At 43.7% G+C, this 20,308-nt stretch overlaps 1 protein-coding gene across 5 annotated transcripts in view; it reads left to right on the forward strand.

The window, feature by feature from the left end:
* Positions 1-13,414, forward strand: part of ARNT2 (aryl hydrocarbon receptor nuclear translocator 2) — a 93,904-nt gene extending 80,490 nt beyond the window's left edge. For all 5 annotated transcript variants that reach the window (XM_074549253.1, XM_074549252.1, XM_074549255.1 and 2 more), the window contains 4 exons: positions 2,337-2,475; positions 4,018-4,183; positions 6,685-6,821; positions 9,148-13,414. In XM_074549253.1, coding sequence (XP_074405354.1) covers positions 2,337-2,475; positions 4,018-4,183; positions 6,685-6,821; positions 9,148-9,246 — 541 coding nt within the window. In that variant the 3' untranslated portion in view covers positions 9,247-13,414. The remainder of the gene's footprint in view (positions 1-2,336; positions 2,476-4,017; positions 4,184-6,684; positions 6,822-9,147) is intronic.
* Positions 13,415-20,308: the final 6,894 nt, after the last annotated feature.

The following is a 20,308-nucleotide window of genomic DNA, read 5'->3' on the forward strand; positions in this document are numbered from 1 at the left end:
TCTTAAAAATATTGGCTGGTAAGTAGGATGTTGTAATTGGAAAAAAGCTAAGGAGCAGCAACAAATTCTGGAGGGAAATAACTCTGAGAGGTGACAGGACAGGGTGAGAAATCTGAGGAACATTCAGCCAAGCTGGGAGGGCAAAGATTTGTTTTGCACTTCAGTTGTCACTGCTCCTGCTGAAGGACATTGATGTGGGTACCAAAGGGAACAGAGGGATGCTGCATCCATAGTCCCAGGTGAGGACTGGGACAGGGGCATCGACACTTTTCTAAGGCAGCTTCCAAATACATGTGAGGTGGTGGTCTGGAATGTTCCAAGGCATTTTTGAGTTCTTCTAAGTGTGTGTCATTGCCTACCAGCTGGCCATAGAGGGTCCAGTTGTTTTTGGAGAGTGTGGTAGCAGCAATCATGTTGACCTTAGTGCCTTGTGGTATCACCACTGTCTTACTGGAGTTCCATTCTCCTGTTCAAGCCAGCCAAGGCTGTGAAACTGAAGGAGCAGCCACTCAGAACCTGCCAGTTCCTCGAACTGGAAAACATTGGCAAACACTGATTTTATTTAAACCAATGTGTTCTTAAAGTCATAATTGCTAATAATCTCAGTGAAGAGAAATAAGATCCCTTTGAGTGTGTTTTGTCAAATTAAAATCAAGTATAACTTGGGGAGATATGAGAGTAAATTAAAATGTCTTTTAATTGGATATTGTGTATTACTGGGTGACTGACTTACCATCTGGGGGTTTGGCTTGTGTTCTGTTCATTTCCTTTGCTAATTCCTGATGTTTAACTGCAGCTTTTCTCCTACTGCTCTTCTATTACACCAAGTAATGGCTTGCATTTCTGCCAGCACTTCCACCCTCAGTGCACTGTCCTCTGTATAATCTCCAGCCTGGCACATTCAGTCACTGAGCCTGAGCAGCCTCTAGGCACTGCTCTGCAGAAATCTGCTTTCAAAGTGCAGTTCCAGATACAGCCCAAGCTCCTTAGGTGATGGGCCTTGCCAGTCCAGCTGAGAGGTGTTGGCAGTGGGGCCAGCCCTCCCCAGCAGCTGCTGTGTGCTCCAGCCAGATTTAGATGGACTTTCTGGTCTACATTTCCCTCTTTGGAGACTCTGTGATAGTACAAAATAAAAATAAAACAGATTTTTTTTTTTTTTTAGAAATTAGAAAACTCTACAAAGAATTTCTGAACATACACTTTGCTTTTAGGCAGTAAGAAATTCAGAATAACAACTCCCATATTCACATGCCTGCCACGTTTTGCTTGCACTCTGGGAGGGATTCTGTCAGCCTTTTCCAAGGATTCACATTCCTGCTTTTCTCTCTGCTCAGCCTTGTTTACTTCTTTTCCCAATCTGCGTTCTTCTCTCTCTGTAAGATTGTGAAAATAAACAATAGGGATGGGATTGGAGAAAAGAACAAGCTGTTTCAGTGGATCCACAAAAGTGGTTTTGTGTGCTGTCTTCATTTCTATTCATTTATATATGACATGTAAAAAATATGGTTTTATATATAAAAGTACAGTCACAATGTGTAGTTGTGTAGATTCCATTGCTCAAGACTTCCATGAAAATAAAATGGTGAATTGGAGCACTTGCTTCATATAATTTTTCTTATAATTAATTTCTGGTATTTCTTTGTAGTGAAATTCAGTAAGTAGGAAACAGCTAACATAGAAAAAAGGTCCTTAAAAATACTATTTTTTATTATTATTAGTGTTCCAAATTTACTAAATGAGTTTAACTTCCATCTTGATTATTGTTTTGCTTGGGTATATAACTGCCTATTCTTCTTTAGCATCAGTTGGTGAAAAACGGAATTAAAAGCCCCTATTTTTAATATGTAGCACATAATTCTTCATTTCCTAGACAGGAAACAAATAAGGAAGTGCTTATAAGTATCATCTTTTGTGCCCATCTTAATTTAGAATGGCATTTGAGGAAATGCTTAAATACTGTTGACTTTTAGCACAAAATTGTACTGAAGTACCTGCAGTACTCTCTGCAAGCCAGATTTTTTGTGCATTAAATGTTAAATTGGTGTGAGGCTAAGTGTGTATGCACCATGTGTGGGACTGTATTTTTTCTTAGAAGCCCTTTCCAAGAGATTACTGAAGTCTAATTCAAAATAATTTTGCCTGCTGTGTCTATTAGGACTGACATTTAGAATGCCAGTATGTTTCATAGTTTTGTGACAATTCTCACTCATTTTTCTTACCAAGACAGACTGAATAATTATCTTTAATGTATTGTCAGTATTTCTTTATCTGAGATACAATCTGTGCATTGAGACCAGGCCCTACAAATGAGGCTCTGTGTGTGTTTGAACCCTTAGTTCATCTGTGGTGCACGTGCCTGGTGTCAACGACATCCAGTCCTCCTCCTCAACAGGGCAGAACCTGACGCAGATATCGCGGCAGCTCAACCAGGGCCAGGTGGCCTGGACGGGAAACCGCCCACCCTTTCCAGGACAGGTACTCATTCTGGTCCTTTATTTCCTTGGCACCCTCTGTGCTTTTTACAGAAGTGTTAGTAAACCCATTTATGATTTTAGGATAATTATTTTGTGGTTGGGGCGGAGGTGTGGCAGTGTGAGCAGCCCCGTGAGTAGCTGCTCTTGGTTTGGGGTGGTGGTCACTGAGGTGGCAGGGGCTGCACTGACCCAAACCCCACTGGAAGTTCTTGTCCTGCATTTGTTTTGTGTGTACACTGGATGAAGGAAGAAGGACAGATCTTCTGCTGTAGTATTAAACCTGTGAATTTAATCTGTTTGGGCCAGGACCTTGCACCCACTATTAACTAACACCTTGCAGTGTTAGCCACCATTATCAGGGTGGGCAGAAGGGGCAGGTGCAAACCCAGGCATGGATTGGGAGCAGAGGCTGCTCAGCCTGGTGACTCTCTGTTAGCACTGCTCAGTGTGGCTCACACTGCTGTGTGCTGGAGGAAACAGCACGTACCTCCATCAGATGCACCATGCTTTCGCCCAAAAATCACCTCTTGTTCTGTGTAACTGTTAAAAATGGTTCAAAACTCTATCAAAAGACAAATAATATTAGATTAATTTGATCTTAATAATGCTGCTCTTAATCCCTCTTGAGTTCTCATTGTTTGGCAGGCTGGAATGGCATGCTGGAGTGATCACTAAATGAATTTCCAATAAGTGAATTGTTTCCACATTAATCACTGATTATTCCCAGCCCCCAGAGTGTCATGGTTCTGTGTCACACCTGGTTAATGAAATCCTGTCACAACATTTCTTCAAATGATATGGAAGGTGCTGAAAATGACTAAAACAAATTACTCATCCCTCTTACTGTACAAATTCTCTCCAAGTCAACCGAGTTTGGATGTGAGTGTAAGGAAACTGGAATTATTTCTTCATCTTAAATAAAGTAAGATGTAGCTAAGCCTTGCAAAAGTGACATACTGAACTCTCACTGCCATTGTGGAAACCTTCAGAAATGTACAATTTCTTAGCTTGGAACTGAACTGAAGACTTAATAGCATCTTCCACACGTTATATGCCTGTTGGGATCTCTTTTGCTCCCCCAGCTCCCCTGCATTAGCTTTGAAACTTCTTTGGCCTTTAGTCCCAAGCACTGGAGACTGTGGTCATCTGAGACCTGCATGTGTCCATGCTGATAACTGATTTCACTGTGGCACTGCAAAATCAACACACCTAGAAAATAAAGATGAACTCTTCATACCTTTGAGTTTGAGATTAATCCTCATAATAGCAGTAAAAGAAATCCTGGTTTTCCAAATAGCCCTGATACAGAGTACCTGTGAGCTAATCAGCGGGAGAGCTGTAGGTGTTGGTTTATAGTCTATTGTATTCCTTCTGCAGCAGTAACCTGGCTTGGACAGAAATGAAATACAGCTGAGACAGGAGAAATGTCCCTATTGGCATCCACAGGGTTTATTTAGTCTTTGCTTTATGTTGTAAAAAGTGATTCTGCTGTGCTGTTCCCCAACAATAAAACCTTTTCCTCCTTTTACGCTTTGTTCCTCAGCAAATTCCATCTCAGTCTGGCAAGGCTCAGTCATCTCCCTTTGGCATTGGAACAAGTCACACCTACCCAGCTGACCCATCATCCTACAGCCCCCTGTCCAGCCCAGCCACCTCTTCTCCAAGTGGGAATGCCTACTCCAGCTTGGCAAACCGAGGGGCAGGCTTTGGTGAGTTTTAAATGGTGTAATGCAGAAATGCATGTAGAAATGAAACTCTTCAGCACTAACCATTAACTTCATTAATGGTTATCATCTTTTATTAATGGTTAATCATCTTCCAATATTTAATCAGTAAAAATTGGTTTTTATTGTTATTTTGGTGGGTCAGTTGGGAAGCCCATGTGGTGAAAGGGTTTTGCTTTCTGCTGCTGAGTAGAGAGGACAGAACTGACCTATTCCCTCCATGCTCCATCTCCTCTACATCCAACACACTTAAGAATATTGTCATTTTATGGTATGAGGGGACTTTTTTTTTTCCCCAGTAAATGGTGTCCAGAAAAAATCAAAATTTGTTTATATGACTAGTAACTATACTCCCAAATTGTGGTCAACTGGTAAAATTTGCTTCTTTTTCAATTTTTTATCTTTGTCATAGTGGTATCCCCTTGCACTGAGATTGCACGTTGTAGTTTGGCTGAAAATGGGATTTAGTTTGTACCCCCAGTGCTACCAACCTAATCAGAGTAGGTACCATATTTTGAAATAGTTTTCTTTTCCTAATACATGCTAATTTGGTGGCTTTTAGACCGTGACGCAGTAGGTAACCCCTTGATAAGTTTCTGCGCTCCACCAGAAGAATAATCAAGAGTAAAATATATCATGGATTCCATGAAAAATGTCCGAGGGTGATAATAATGCGCAATCCCAAAAGGCACAGGTGGCAGTGTGCTGATGTGTGTTGAGTGCTCCTGTCCCTGGGGAACAGACCTAGCACAGACCTGTGCCTAGAAAAAGAACATTGGGATGGAGCTCTTCCCACACAGCTTATTCCTCCCTCCATTTCCATTTCCACCAGGCATTGTACATTTGTTTATGAGACAGCCTTGTATTTCAGGCTTAAGCTACTTGGCAAGAACCCTTTCACTTAATGAGAAACATCTCCTGACCTACATCAGTTTGGGTGCTATTAATAACCCAGCCCTGACGGAGACGAGCGGCTTCGAGCGCCGGCTGGCAGGAGCTGCTCTGCTGAAAAGAGGCATCATTTGCTTCACTCACTTAATTTCAATGTGTTGTTCTGAGGGGAAGTAAAACAAAACAAACTTGCAGCTTGCTTTTAAAGGGGAACTTAGATGAATTTTATTTTGGCTCTTAAAATGTCTGCAGGGGTTTTAGAGTCAGCTGAATTACTGGTTGTGGTAATGTCAGTGAGGGAAGAACTGTAATCATCTACTTGAGTTGTGATAGAAATGCATCACTGCAGCCTGTTTACTTTCCTGTAAAACCTTCCCTTTATCTGTTTTGCATGGCTTAGTATGGTGGCCAGAGGGATTGGGTTAAATATGTGTGTCTGTATTTTCTGAAGTCATGACTGTGAGTAGTGGCTGATTTGACATGACTGAGCCTGGCTATCAAAGTCTTGGCGTAGCACAGGTGTGGAAGTTTGGCACAGGAAATTTGGCACCCTTAGCAGAGGATGCTGGTGATCAGGAGGAACCAGACATGCACAGCTTGATCCTCTGCTGTGAGAGGGAAACAGGCAAAAATAGCTGGAGCACTTATAGAGAAAAACATTACCAAGAAAAAAAGAGGAAGAACTATTTGGAGGAAAAGCATAAGCCTGGTGGCAAGCTTCCTAAAATGCTAGTTCTTAGAAGGAGATACTGTAACTAAGGAATGGAAAATGATCCAAAAATATTATAATTCTGTGGCGGTCTGTAGAAATGCAGGGTAAAATGAGTCCAGCTTAAGTGTTACTGTACTCATGAAAAATGTATGTGTAATAGGTAACCAAATTAAAGTGTGGCAACATGCTTTTTTTCTGGTGGACCATTTAGAAGAAATTAATCTCCTTGAAATCATCATTTAAACTGTATTTACAATGAAGCCTTACTATTCATGCTACTCTGTCAAATGTAAATGGCATGAGACTTTTAGGAAAGTATCACCATATTGACAGGATAATAATTTGTTATGAATTGCATATTAAGTAAATCACTTTGCAGATGTATCACTGGAGGACAGGACAGTCCAGCAATGCCTGTATTTAATCAGCAAGTCTGTTGTCTGTTGATCATATTGTTTCTACATCTGCTTAAAAAAATCCTGGATCTGCTTACATGCTTCTTAGATGAGTACCAAAATGTGCAGCCACTGCTCCACAAGAATTCAGTGTTTTGAAGAGAAACAGCATTCAGATGGTGAAGTTTGGTTTTTAAGTTAAATGAAAAATAGCCCTAATTGATTAAAAAATGATGGGGCATGCTTGAAAATTGTCTTGCAGTGCCTGGCTCACTGTGCATTTTGCCCTGGGCAGTTCATGGCTGTGCAGCCATGGCTCTGAGCTTTGCTCTGGAGCTGAAACTCCCTCCAGCTTCCTCCTGGCAGGGCTGGTGCCACCCAGGGCCTTTCTCCAAGGCTCCTTTGCAAATCCAGCAGTGGTGGATGCTGTCCCAGAGCAGGCAGGAGTTTTGGAGGAGCTGCTCCCTGACTTGTGCCTTTTCTTGCAGCTGAAGGCGGCCAGAGCAGCGGGCAGTTCCAGGGCAGACCATCCGAGGTGTGGTCGCAGTGGCAGAGCCAGCACCACAACCAGCAGAGCAGCGACCAGCACTCCCACCCACAGCCCAACCAGACCGAGGTGTTCCAGGTGAGCCCAGGGTCCCTCTGATCACATCTCAGTCTGAGTTAGAGCTGTGGCCCTTGAGGATCAGGTGCAGCGGGGCCTGCAGCCCTTCCCTGCTGCTGCCACAGCCGTGCACTGCTCCCAGCTGCCCTTAGCACTGAGGGGGTTTGGGTTTCTGCCTCACAGCAGCATCTTTGCTGATGTAGAATGCTGCTTTCTCTTCTCTTTGCACCCTATACTTTGGGCTTCCATCTTTTGCAGAGAACCCATGAAGTATTCCCAAGTGGAGTGTCTTTCTTATTGTGGTGCTTGCCTCTGGCATCTCAAGTTCAATTAGATATCAATGTCATTCTCTTTGACAGTTCAAGCAGGAAAGGAGTCTGATAATGCACAGAAGATAGTGGACAATATTTTTTTTAAGGTTAAACCCAGGCAGATATCAGACAAGGGGTAAACAATAATCTTCAGCTATCTAATTAACTATAATTCTGAGTCTTGACTACAGATAGCGAAGTCCTACTATAGAGTAGGACTTCATAAGTTGACTAATAACACATCTGTCCTTGTATAACTGGTTTTTAAATTAGATGAAGGAGACAGTTTACAAGAAAACAATGCAGATAAATGCAGGAATGACAGTTCAAGCCCCAAGCAAGGTTTAAAAGTGGGGCACCTCCTTGTCTTTTGGAAAGTGAATTCACCTGCAAGACTGGGCTCGTGTGCAAGAATGCTGCAGAAGAGCTGTGAGAATATTCCTGTGTGGATGAACCATTGCTTTCACACAAGATCAAACAACAGCCCTTCATCTGGAATAACTGCCTGTCTGTGTGCTCTTAGCCCAGGGACCAGGCAAGATTGGTCTGTGGCATCTCTTTGTGTTAGCAGAGGTTAATTGCTATCCAAGAGGATATTCAGGGTAATTCCAGTGGAGCTGATGGCAGCATGGTTTGATGGCCAGCAGAGACATGGGGCTTCAAGCAGTGTCTTGCTTGTTTCTTAACAAACTTCTCATGCAATTAGTGGAGAGGAAGACCATGGGATAAAAGGAGAGCTGGGCTCATCTGCAGAGCTCTTGGAGGTGACCATGTGTTTGGAGGAAATTAGGGAAATAGCTGGATGGGATAAGAAACTTGAATGAGTTTAAAGGAGAAGTTAAAGCCAAGAAGTTGCTTGGCTTGTGCCCAAAGTCAGCCCTGGGTTAGCTGGGCTTAGGGAGAGAGGCAGACTCAAGAGGAGACCTTGCTGCATCTGTGCCTGAGGAGACTTTGCCACAGAGGTCCCAGCAGCAGAAATGCCTTCAGAGATGGAAATGGAGACAGGAGGGAGCAGCTACAGCTTCCCTTTGGCTGGGAGAGAGTGTGGGAAAACATCAGATAAGTCCAAGTTTTGGTCAGAAGACGAAGGCTGACCCTGGCAGCTCAGACACTGCTAGCTATGTTCAGAGTCTCTCTCACCACATTGGCAAGGATGCTGTGAAGATTTTGGATGGATTTTAATCAGTTTTTATTTTGGAGGAACTTCCCAGTATGCAGCAGCTCTTTCACAGAGCAGATCCCTTTAGCTTTCTTACTTGTTTTTTGGTTTTGTTTTATTGTGAGGATACTGAGCCATCCCTGGCAAGACTTGGCTTTGTGGTAAGAGTTTATTATTGTACAGACTGACAGGAAAGGCAAGTGTAAACTCTGGTTTTCCCAGCAAGGGCTATCTTCTCCCTGTGGCTGCAGTCTCCAGCTGAGAGGAAAGGTTGAGTGTTTTTTGAAGCCTCCTGCAGAGACCTCACTTGGCTCAAGACACGTGAGAGCAATTACCACGAAATCCCATTTCTCCTGAGACGTTCCTGCTATTCCCTCTGCCTCTGTACATCCATGAAGGCAGCTTGGGCACCTTGTTCCCTGGGGTGATGTTAGTCCTGAGTGTTCCACAGAGCAGTGTTCACCTAGAGAGTGCTGGTGGGAAGTGAGACCTTGCCCAAACCCATCCTGACACAGCTGCAGCTCCAGTGTGTGAGATGTTGTACACTCCCCATGCAGTGAAGCCGGAGAGTTTGCTTCTCTCCATGTGTAGCTCCCATTCCAGGGGAGTTATTTCAGTCTGGGAGGAAAAGATGTTTTATTTCAAAAGAGCAAAATTTCTGCCCTGCTGAAGTCCCACTTTTTGTTCAGAAACACTCCAGCAAACTAAGTAGCACATAAACCTTAGCCCAGCCCTCTTGCACAGGTCTGGTTTTCACCTTGTTTATCTAATCTTGGCCTTTTCTGGTTTTACACTGGGAAGATGAACAGGAAACAGTTTGTGTCTGGATAACGTGTTGGCAAGTGAGACTTGACTTTGATTTTTCCTTATCGTGCAGGACATGCTGCCGATGCCTGGGGATCCCACACAGGGTACTGGCAATTACAACATTGAAGATTTTGCTGACCTGGGCATGTTTCCACCATTTTCTGAGTAGCTTGCGAAGCAGAAATGGAAGTTCTTCTTCTCCAAGGCCATTTCAGTGTAATTTTGGCGCTGCTTTTTCTGTGTTGCATTTCTGTAGAAGCTACTAAACCAGAAGACACATTTCTCACGTTTCAAATAGTGGTGTAGGGCTTGCTCTCTCCTCCTTGGGGTGCACCAGTGCCAACAGAGGAGCTCCAGCACTTGTTAGTGTTCATTGACAGCTCCATTTTTATTTTTTTTTTATTGTTATCTACCTCAGAGATAAAAATTTTGCTTGTTTTTAAAAAGAAAAATCTCTGAGTCTCAAATATTTGAATGTGAATGATGCATAATATTTCATTTGAATGGTAATTTTTCAATAGATAACAAAGTAACAAAGACTAACAGAGAAAAGGTAAGGTCATGTCTCGTTACAGTGCCTACCGCTCAATTTCGATGCCTTGCTTTAAGCTTAAGTTTCTGGAAGCAGACACAATATTCTGTTTTCTTTGGTTCTTGTAGGTTTTAGGTCACTTTAAATGTTGAGATTAAGCAACATAATGTAGGCCTCTCTCTACCAGAAGATTCAGCTCTGCCTTTTCTAACTTAAACTTGAATGTGTGTACATTTTGGTACTTTATGTATATCTTGTGCTGTATGAAGTGATTTCCTGTACTGGTTTCTTTTGCCTTTACAAAGGGTCCATTCTGGAGTGTACTGGAAAGGTTGATGATGTATGTGAAGGGTTTGAATATCGTGGGAGTCTCCATCACTTCACATAGGTGTTCTTGCCTTTAATTCAGGTGGTTCTCTATTCAGAACAAACATTTACTTACATAAGCTATTAGTCTGGTTTTGCACTGAATTGAGGCCTATAACCTTGTACATTTCTCACTGGCTGCTTTAATTATTATTGTTCTTGCTTTCCCAAAAATATTGCCTCTTAAAAGATGACTGTAAACACATTGAGATTTCATTTTCTATATTAGCTGCATTTCCTTTCTGTGAAGTAGTTTTTATACTGTGAAACCTCACATTTTAACAGTGGAAGGTGGTGGCCTGTTACTAGGAAATCGTTCAAGCTCATTTGCTGCAAGCAGTGAGATGGTTATGTAGTGTATAATTTTTTTAAAGTGAGTTGGTAATAGATATTGATTGGACTGTTGTCCACTGCATACACAGTGATAACTTGAATTTTTGCTTGGATTCCCAAGCAAATGCTTCTCTTAACCCTGTTCTGTTAAAAATGGGATTTTCAGCATACCAGGTTTGTTGAGGACTCTTGACTGCTCTGAATGCTGTATGCTTTTCCAGAGAGGTAAGTTAATCACCTTCCTCTTGGGCGAGTCACCTGCCATGTATCTTCATGAGAGATGTGGTAGGAATCTTTTTGTTCAGTATTTCATGTGCATGATGAGTTACAGAGGTTGGATTGTAAGGATTTTATGCTGATCATTTCTTCTGGGATGGGAGCACACAGAATCACTCACAAAGCCCCAAGTTCCTGCAGGCAGGTTGCTCATAACCTCTGAGGTTGGGTGCAGAGGAGGAAGGGGCAGCTTCGCTCAGCTTTTGGACATTCAGGGGCCATCAAGGACCTGGGAAGAGCAGCCCCAGATCCAGAAGATCTCAGTGTGTGCAGCCATTCTTAGACTTCACAGGATTGAGCTCTGCCTTCCCATAGCCCCTCTCAAACTCTGGGGTGTGTCTGAGTGGGGACAGGGTGCTCATCAGCACAGTCCATATTTCGGGGTGAGGTCCTGGGGGGCAGGCAGGCCCTGCTCTGGCCAGGCAGGGTTCAGGTGAGCCTGGCCTGGGACAGGGCTGGCACTGCTGGGGCTGTCCCAGCCTCTCCCAGATCAGCATGTCGTGTTCAGTAGCCAGGAAGAGTCCTCCTTTCTATTTCTCTCACTAAATCTGGGACCAATCTCTTACCCCATGAGCAAGTGGGGCTAGGGAGTCTTTTTTTTTTTAGGACAGTTTTGTATACCTCTAGATGAGGTACTGGAGAGGCCTCAGATCTCCTGGTCTGCACTTGCCTCGCCAAATCATACTGAGAACAAACAAAAATCTTCCTATCTCTTCTCCCCCAGAGATCTGGAAAATACCATCTTAGGTGAGCAAGCCATGTGCTTATGCACTTTGCTTTTAAATACATGGATGTTTATTCTCTTGGAGCCCTTTCCCCTCATGCTGCTCAAATGAATGACTGCTCATGGAATTGGAAAGGCAAAGGAAGTTCTGCTGTAAAGTTCACTGGTGTCTCTAACAGGTGTCTGGGTGCTGCACCAGTAATGAGGTGCTCATTTTCTGTGCAGGGTTTTGAAAGGGGCTGCTTATGAGGGAAGGAGCAGTAGGTGAGCAGTTTGTGTCTCTCCACAGAAGATGCTTGGCATGATAAATGTCAGTTCTTCTGAAATTTTTATAAATTTTTCCATAAAGTGAATAATGAATTCAGCTAAAAAGTGCTGTTCCTGTGTTTTATTTTACCCACCAAACTGCTCTGAGTATATTTATAGTTTATTTTACTTCCTGAATTCAATTTAAAAATAAGGTTTTAAAAGTCATTTTCTTTCTCCTGGCATCAGCAATGATAACTTCCTCAGTGTGCTGTGGGTTTTTTACTACTGAAGAAGGCTTCCCATGTGCAGATTTTGGTTGTGCAGTTAAAAGTGCACTGTTAGATGAAATTTAAGCACATCTCTCTTGTTTTTTTTGAAGTCAGTATGCCTGAGGGATCAGAGCATGGACTGCTCCTCACCTTGTGGGCTCCTTCCTGGTTGGGGAAGGTGATGGCTGCTCTGTCCAGCCAGGGCAGTGTGGGCAGTGCCAGCTTTGGGTTTTCCCTGTCAGCTGTTTCTGTTGTGCCATCCCGAGCCAGCTCTTTACTCTTGGCATTTCCACCCTTGCCCTGCTCCTCTGCCATTCCTGGCCCCCCATCTCCCCCAGCCCAGGTGGGAGGTGTTGGGCTGCCATTCCCAGCCACGAGGAGGGAGCAGTCCTTGAGTTTGGCAACTTGGTGCTTCTGAGGCAGAACTGCTGCAGGAGAGGCTTTGCTGCAGGAGAGGCTTTGCTGCAGGTGAGGCTCTGCCCTGCCCCTCTGTGTCCTGCCTGCTCCTCCCCAAGAGCCCCCAGGTGCTGTGGCTGACAGAGCTGTGTAGCCTTGGCTGTGCTGTATCTTGTGTTTCCTTACTTAGCTTACCCTGTAGCTGCAGTTATAAGGTGCATTGGGAATGCTGATGTTTTTATTATGTGCTCTCAGTGTAGCTTTGTTGGCACTTTGGCTTCCAATTTCCAGAATTTCATAGGTGGTGGATTTCTCATTCCTTTTGTGGATTTTTTTCTAAGCTGGAAATAAAGCTGTGATTTCTGATTGAACTGTTGCAAACACAGTGTTTCTTGAAACTGAATTTTCTGGATTTTAAACTCATGGAGCAGGAAACTGCAAATAGTGATGGTCTGGGTGAGTTATTTCAAGGAGCAGACATGTAGACTGAGACAGTTTTAGATACTAAAATATTTATATTCATTTATTCAGAACAATCCAAGACTCCATCACATTACTTGTACAAGTGCTACTGGCAGTACCTACAGTGATGCTTTAACCAGATAGTTCCATTTGTAGCTTTGTTGCCTTTTCTTTTCTTTTGAAGTACAGTATGAAACTGTAAATACTTCTTGCAGAACTGCCTTTTTAACTCTTAATTACTTTTGGCACAGTGTTAAATAGTGTTGGATTTACCCAATTGCTATGACATATATTTTTATACATAGGTGTACTCTTTTTTCAAGAATAATACAGCCATTTTGTCATTAATGCCTTATTGGTGTCATACTGCTGTTGCTCTTTGTTTGCAAGGTATCGAGTGGACTAATTTCTAGTTCAGATATTTTCACTTTTCCTGGCAGTGCTCAAGTTTGGCTTCAGGTGATTTTTGCCAGAGCCCCATTTTTCACAGTTGTTAACTGTGAGAAGAAGAGAATGTGGGCTTGGGCTTGTTGCTGATAATGGAGCAAAGAAAAGGTGATGGCATCTAATTGTCTTTAAAAGGTCAGACTTCTGCTACTCTAAACCAGAGTGCATTTCATGAAACTGATTACTGTGGGCACTGATTACTTTGTGTAGATTAATGGTCTTTTAAAAAGAAAGGGGAAAAAAAAAAGGAAACAACTCCAAAAATGGGCTTCTGTCATTGTTAGGCACTTGGTTACGTATCTGTTTAAACTCTTCATATTGATGTGAAATTGTGCTGTGGATAAAGTGTATTTTGTACTTCTGAATGTTCTATATTTATGACTAACAAGTACAGAATGAGTTGTGTGTATGTATAACTAATAACTGCCTTTTTAAATTTCATTAAAATAAAAATGTCATGAGCTGTTGTTAATTCCTGTCTTTCTGTAAATAAGCAAAATGTGCTTTTGGGAATTGTCAAGTAAGAAATAACCCTGAATTATAAGATCCATGCCAAAAATCAGAAGATGAGGCATTGATCTTTGTCTTTGAAATCTCCTCCAGTGCTGTGTGGTTGGGGACAGGATGTTCCTCTTTTATCTGCCTTGTAAAGGCTGTCCAGAGGGAGCAGGAGAGGAATGATAGTTTGAGAGCTCAACTTTTAAAAGTGTTCCAGAAAAACATTAATTAACAGCCTGTTCTACTGATGACGCTGAGGTGTGTGAATTGGTGGCTGTATTGTAGAGGATTTCATTAGAGCACAATTGGTTTGGAGCTAATTCATGGTCTGGGGCAGTATTTATTCACTCCCTGGGGTGGTATCACAGTGGTTTCCTTGTCTACCTTTTGGTCTCATTGTTCAGAGTTAAAAAATACTTGTATCCTTGCCACAAACATTCTGGTGACCTTTTCAGATTGCCTATGTAAGGCACATTTGCCTTTCACTGTGGGTCCTCACTGCATTTATATTGTCATTTCTTTGTCTACTTGATGCTTTGTGAGCAGGACTCACCTTGCTCATGAATCCAGGAGCCTGGTGCCTGTGCCATGGCAGGAGCTGAGGACACTGTGCTCCAGGGGCTGCATTCCTGGCATGGGGTAGGTGGTGTTTCCGCAGCTCACACTCCATTTTTAGGGCTCTGCTGGGGCCTGGCAGGGAACTGGGGCACTGGGATGGCATTAATCAGAGGCAGCCACCAGCCCCCCTGCTCTGCTGGGCTCTGCTCACTGTGTGCTCATCCCAGAGACACAGGTTGCTCAGTGAAAATGGGCCATTTGTGCTGTTTTGCTGTGAAAATTGAGTTTTCAACGAAGTGATGTTCTCCTGGCATTTGCTCAGGTGCTGGTGAGCATCTCTGATGAGCAGGCATGTGCCAGACCTTGAGCCCCATTTAGGAGTGCAGCCATTTCCTCCTGGCAGCTCTTTAAACTGCTTTTTGGTGCAGTTTAATAGCCTTGTAGTTGCTTTTGAAGAACATTATCCAAACAGAAAGGCACACACAGAATGGTGTTGCACCCGTGCCAGGCAGGGTACAGTGTGGTTGGGCTGCTTTAGGATCCCTCCTAGCACTCCTTTCATGTGGGTCATCACTAGCTGTGCTCTCACGTGCTCAATCAAGTGTACTTCTGTGGTGACAGCTGGGTGTGGAGTGCTGGGAGGTGCTGATTCTGGTGTGGAATCTGGGTTTGGAGGTGCTGGGTGTGAAATGGAGCCACATGCTTGGTGGCTGATGGTCACTGATGGTCTCAGCAGGACACCGTGGTAGGAATCCATCCAGGCTGCATGCAGGGATAAATGCAGCTAAAGCTCATTGTATTGCTACACTCACCATCTTTGCCTCTATTAGCTGGCACTAATGAATCATAACAACAGGTCCAGTCTTCATTATGGTGATAGAAATACATTTTCCTTAATTTTTCCATCAGGGCTATTTCTTGGCCTTATTTCTATCAAAATACCATCATAGTTCAGGAGGTATTACTCATTTAATTTTTCCAGTTTCTCTCCAAGTTGTATATAACAGGGACAGATACAGGATTAATTCTTCCATCCTTTTTTACCAAGTTTCAGCATATTCCTGCTTGAAAATACTTGGCAGCATCTCTCTTCAAACTTTGTGGTCTGTCCCACATAAAATGAAATGGAATCACTTGAGCTGTATTAATGGACTTGGGATCATATCCAGGGGTTGCTAGGGCATCTTTTCATTAGCTCTGGAAAAAATTATCTTCTAATTATAGACTGGCACTAAATACTGATATACAAAATGTGCCATTTGAGACCCAGTTGAAAAAAATGTCACTGCTAGGCTCACCCTGGACAATGCAGAAGTGCAGAAGTGCATTGCCATGGCTTTTGCAGAAAAAAGGGTAAGGGCTGTACCCACACCACTGCAATGACGGCTGTGCAGACAGAGCCTGGGGATAGAGGACAGCCCCATTGTGGATTTGGAGCTTTCTCCAGTCACACACCCCTTGTTAGAGATCCCCCAACATTTGATGTCCTGCTGCTGCCTGTTAAAAATAACAAGCACCTCTTTCCAGTTAGGAAGGTGAATTTTTAAATACTTGGAACATTTTTGAAAACAAGAAGCAGTGCAAGGTTAAGCTACTTTGGTGCACTCTGTCATCCCAAACATGTTTTGGGTGTCTCTCAGAGCCTCCCCAGTCGCTGCCTATCCCTGGCTGTGCTGGGGCTGATGACCCTGCCCAGGGAGCTCAGTGCAGGTCTGTGTGTGGCCCTGATGGGAAGCGGCTTCAGCTACAAAATAAAATCACGGGATAGTTATTTTCCATTTAGCACTGGGATTACTGGCCTGCCAGCCCATTGCCACTGAGGAGCAAGGATTTTGGGGACCTGAGTAGCTGTTTGTTTTGTTGTGTGAGGCCTCCAATTTGCTAAAATGAACACAAGAGAAGTTCTTTGGCACTTGTAAACACAACCTATTGCCTTCACTGCAGGGCATGTAGCAGGGGGCAAAGGCTGGGTGATAATTCTGCCCACTCAATGAAGGAGTTTTTCCAGTGGAACTGTCCCAGGAGCAGCCCTTCCCTCTCCTCAGCACCTCCTGGATGTGACAGACCAAGGACACCAAAGCCTGACTCACAGAGGTATTGTAAATGCTGTGGGATAGCTTCCTTCATGTAAATCACACTCAAACAAATGTTGCATTGTTTCTGGTTCACATAATCTGGAGCAAAAGTCATCAGGAGGCAACACTGTACAGTCCTGCTGCTGATTTAAATTATAATTCATTTTAAAATGGGACTGTTAATGGATGTGTCCCATCCTTCTTCTGCTTAGTTATCTGCTGCTGCCTTCTCCGGGCACCAAGAGAGTGCAGAGTACTCTGAAAATTTGGAGCTGGTCCCTGGATGTGGGGACAGATGGAGTCAGCTTGCTCCAGCACGCTCTGCTCTGGGAAATGGGAGTGATGTGGAGCTCACCTGCTTAAGAGGTACCTGGAAACACCAGCTTGTCACCTCCCCACAGTGTCCCCTTGGCACAGCTTGCAGAGGTGGGATTGCATTCCTGGGCCTCCTCCCAGTGCTCTCCAGTGTGTCACTGCTCAGCCTCTGTTCCAAAATGGAAAAAATGATGCTATAGTGAAAGAAAGGCTGGGCTGGGACAGTGATTTTGTGCAGTGTCAAGGAGTCATGGCCTCTTCAATACCAAACCCATGTGTCATCGTGGTTGTCCTGTGTAGTCAGGAGAAGTTCCTGCCTGATGATTTATTTGGTGATGTAGGAAGGGATCTTTGTCATTGTACCCACAAAGCTCAATCACTGAATGTTTACATCCATTCTGATATGGCACGGAAAACTACCAAGCCTTCTGACTGAACAATTTTAATCTATGAAACCCTGAAAGTAGATGGTTGCAGTTTTGTGAAAAATTTGCAGAATTAATACTTTGGTAACTTGAAGTGCTTATCTTTGCCTGTTTAAAAACTCATTTGGTGAGGTTGAGAAAAAAAAGTATTCAGTGAAATTTGTGAAATTCCTATGAGAAGTTTTAATTATTGAGAAACTATAAAGCATTGTGCACTTCCTTTAAGCCATATTGATCCCCCCCACTGCACAGAGATGCTTAATCTGATAGTTCTGAATAGGAGTTTATTTAGATTCTTCACATATTTTTTGTGACCTCTGTGATTTAAGGTCGGAGACCTCAGCAGGGAATCAATGGAAGTTGTCACTTTAATCATTTTAGTTCTAGAGGTTCATCAAAGTTATGTGAATTGACCTAAATTTTCAGATCCTGCTGAGGGAATGGGGTTCTGCAATAACCTGCCAAGGCTGACCTGGATATATCATCTGGTAATGAAATACTGGAGCAAACCCACTGAAGCAAGTGTCAATTATATAAATAAGGCTACTAAAAGGCAAAAATCTGAATTCAGTGAAAGGTAACGTTTGGTATTTATAGATCACTATAGATACACAACACTTCATTGCAGAACTGTCAAGTCCTGGAAGCAGATTTCCTTTGACAGGTTTGTAAAATCCCCATTTTGTCCCTTGCACCACCGTGTCGTGCAGGGTGGGTGGATTTTTGTACTAATGTTGATAAGGTGTCAAGGCAATTTTACAAGACTCTCTTTAACACCAGCCAAGACTCCAGCATTGAAAAAGAGAACTTTATGAGCAGGGGTGGGAATATCAGATAACAGATTCCTGGTTTCCTCTTGGTTTTTTGCTTGTTCTCCCATCAGGAGCATTTAAAACACTGGAGCTGAGCTTCCAGCAACAAGTCCATTAATAGCTCTGACTTCCAGGAGGTTCTCAAATTGGGTTAAAGATACCCTGAAGGCACGAATTTCTTTGCTGTTTAAGTCTGCCATCCAGAAGAGAAAATGTTTCTCTGAGAAACTAAATACTGCTTGTCAGATTTGTTGATTTGATTCCCTGTCACCTATGAAATTGAGGTAAAAATGGTATTTTTCTCACCTGTGCCCAGAAATGCCGCTGAAATTGTTCCCAGCTCCCTCTGTTTCCTCACCAGACTCAGAGCTGGGCAGTGGAGCAGGAGAAGGTCTGGTTGCTGAATCACACAGGTCACAGCAAGGCTTTGCAGGCACAGCTGTGAGTGTGCAGGACAGGAAAGTTGGACATCTATCAGAGAGTTTGTGAGAAAGGTCCTGCTGTCTCCATCCTTGGCTAGACAGAGGCTTGGTTGGAAAGCTGGGGAGAGCCCTGCTTTCCCAGGAGGTCCCTGTGGGGCTGCCCTTCAGTGCTCCTGGGGTTCAGTGGGGTGAGCTCCAGCCCTCAGCACAGCCACAGCGGCAGAGAAGCACAAAGACCCAGATGTGGTCACTGACCCTGAGCCACGTGAAAGGTCCCTGTGGCCTCCTCAGGCAGGCAGAGCTGGCCAGGACTGAACACCCATGGCCATGAGACTCAGGCTGTGACCACCTCCTCACCCCCTGACTCATCCTTTCCCCATGTCCACAAGCCCTGAGAAAGTGCTCTGTGCCACATCACCTGTCAGACCTTCCTGCTGAGCTGTTCTCACACCCATCCTTTAAAGAGCAGACCAGTTCTCCTCTAAAATGACTCAAGCTGTTGACAAAAGTCCCCTGAGGTTGCTGACAAAAGCCCAGAGAGAGTCTGTCAGCATTGCCAGTCCCTGAATTCTGCAAGCAACTTCTTATTACAGGCCCTGAGACACCGAGAAAAGAGAGACCATCTTGACGTAGCACAATAGCTGTTGCCTGATTTGGAACATTGTTTTGCTTCAGAATCTCCAATATCCTATCAAATAAAACCCTTTTTAACAGCAGTCAAGCACAAACATAGCAGTGGCCAGATGTGACCAGTGGGAGAATTAAACAAGGAGGATCCTTAATGGGTAAGATCACAATTTAGCTAAAATGTTTTCCCATAGAATTAATTCCATTATCACCACCCAGAGCTATGAATTGGTGTCCATGCAGTTTGTAGGACAGATGTGAAGGCTACCCTGTCATCTTGATGCTGTGGCAAAAGTATCCTGGATTGAAGGAATCTAAGAAAGAAGGCTGTAAGTTCATTGGTGTCACAGTGTAGGCCCTAGTTCAGTATAATTGAACTATCAATTACATCAATTTAGGTTTTATTTGATTTTTAACCACATGATCTAGAACTAGAACCAGTCATTCCATGGTACTTAAAATCCTATTGTTGTGCAAGCTTCTGTTCAGATGTAATATTTGATAGGCTCATCGGCTTTTTGGAAATTGATGGTTTTTAGCCATTCATATTCCTGAGCTAAAAGTTAGCTCTGCTGCTTGTTGACTTTTTCACTTCACTAAGGGTCTGCAAAGCTCTGGGGGTCTCTCCAAGAAGGTTGTGCTTATGGCTGGGAAGAGTGCTCTTGGATGGGTGCTCATGGATGATCTCAGTTTGGATCAGGACAGCCTGCACAGGACCATGTCAGATCCATCATTTCTGACTCAGGGACTGCCTAAGCCAAACCCACCAGAGGTGAGGATGCAGAAGCATCTCCAGCCCATCACTCCAGAGTCTTTAACTGTGTGTTTCTCACTCTGGGTGCCACATCAGGGCTCTGATCCTCTCCCAAAGATCCCCATGTGGATCTTCAGCACCACACTCCCAAATGAGGTGTCATTTTGGGACACTGACATGCACAGGGGTTGGATGGTTCTGTGCACCAAAACAAACCACTGGTGACCCAAAATTGCAACGTGGGAGTTCCTGACTGCTAGGCCCATGCTCATTCCACTAGACCACACTGCCTCCTGAGAAAATATGCTTCAATGGTATCTGGCCAGCTGTGTAAACATGTCAAGAGACAACTGTGTAAAACTGAACTGCTCCCATTAGGCAAGTTATAGTCTATTTTATTTGTAAGCACAAATCCTAAATCCCTCCTCTAGGATGATATTTTCACAAACAAAAAGTAAGGAAATGAAAAACAAAAGTGTTCGAGAAAATGTTGCTGTCTGGGGCTGTGGGTGACATGACCAAGTTCATTTTCCCTGGAACAGCGAGTCTCTTCCTCTCTACCAGACTCTGCTTTCCAGCCTGGTTCCTGACTTGAGAGCTGCTTTTGGGGACAGATGGATTGGTGTCCACATGGCAGGTAGGAAAGGCCCCTCTTTTCACCTTAGGAGATTTCCTCAGCTGATGACCACCC

This window comes from Zonotrichia albicollis, chromosome 11, assembly GCF_047830755.1.
Source record: "Zonotrichia albicollis isolate bZonAlb1 chromosome 11, bZonAlb1.hap1, whole genome shotgun sequence".
Taxonomy (NCBI): Eukaryota; Metazoa; Chordata; class Aves; order Passeriformes; family Passerellidae; genus Zonotrichia; species Zonotrichia albicollis.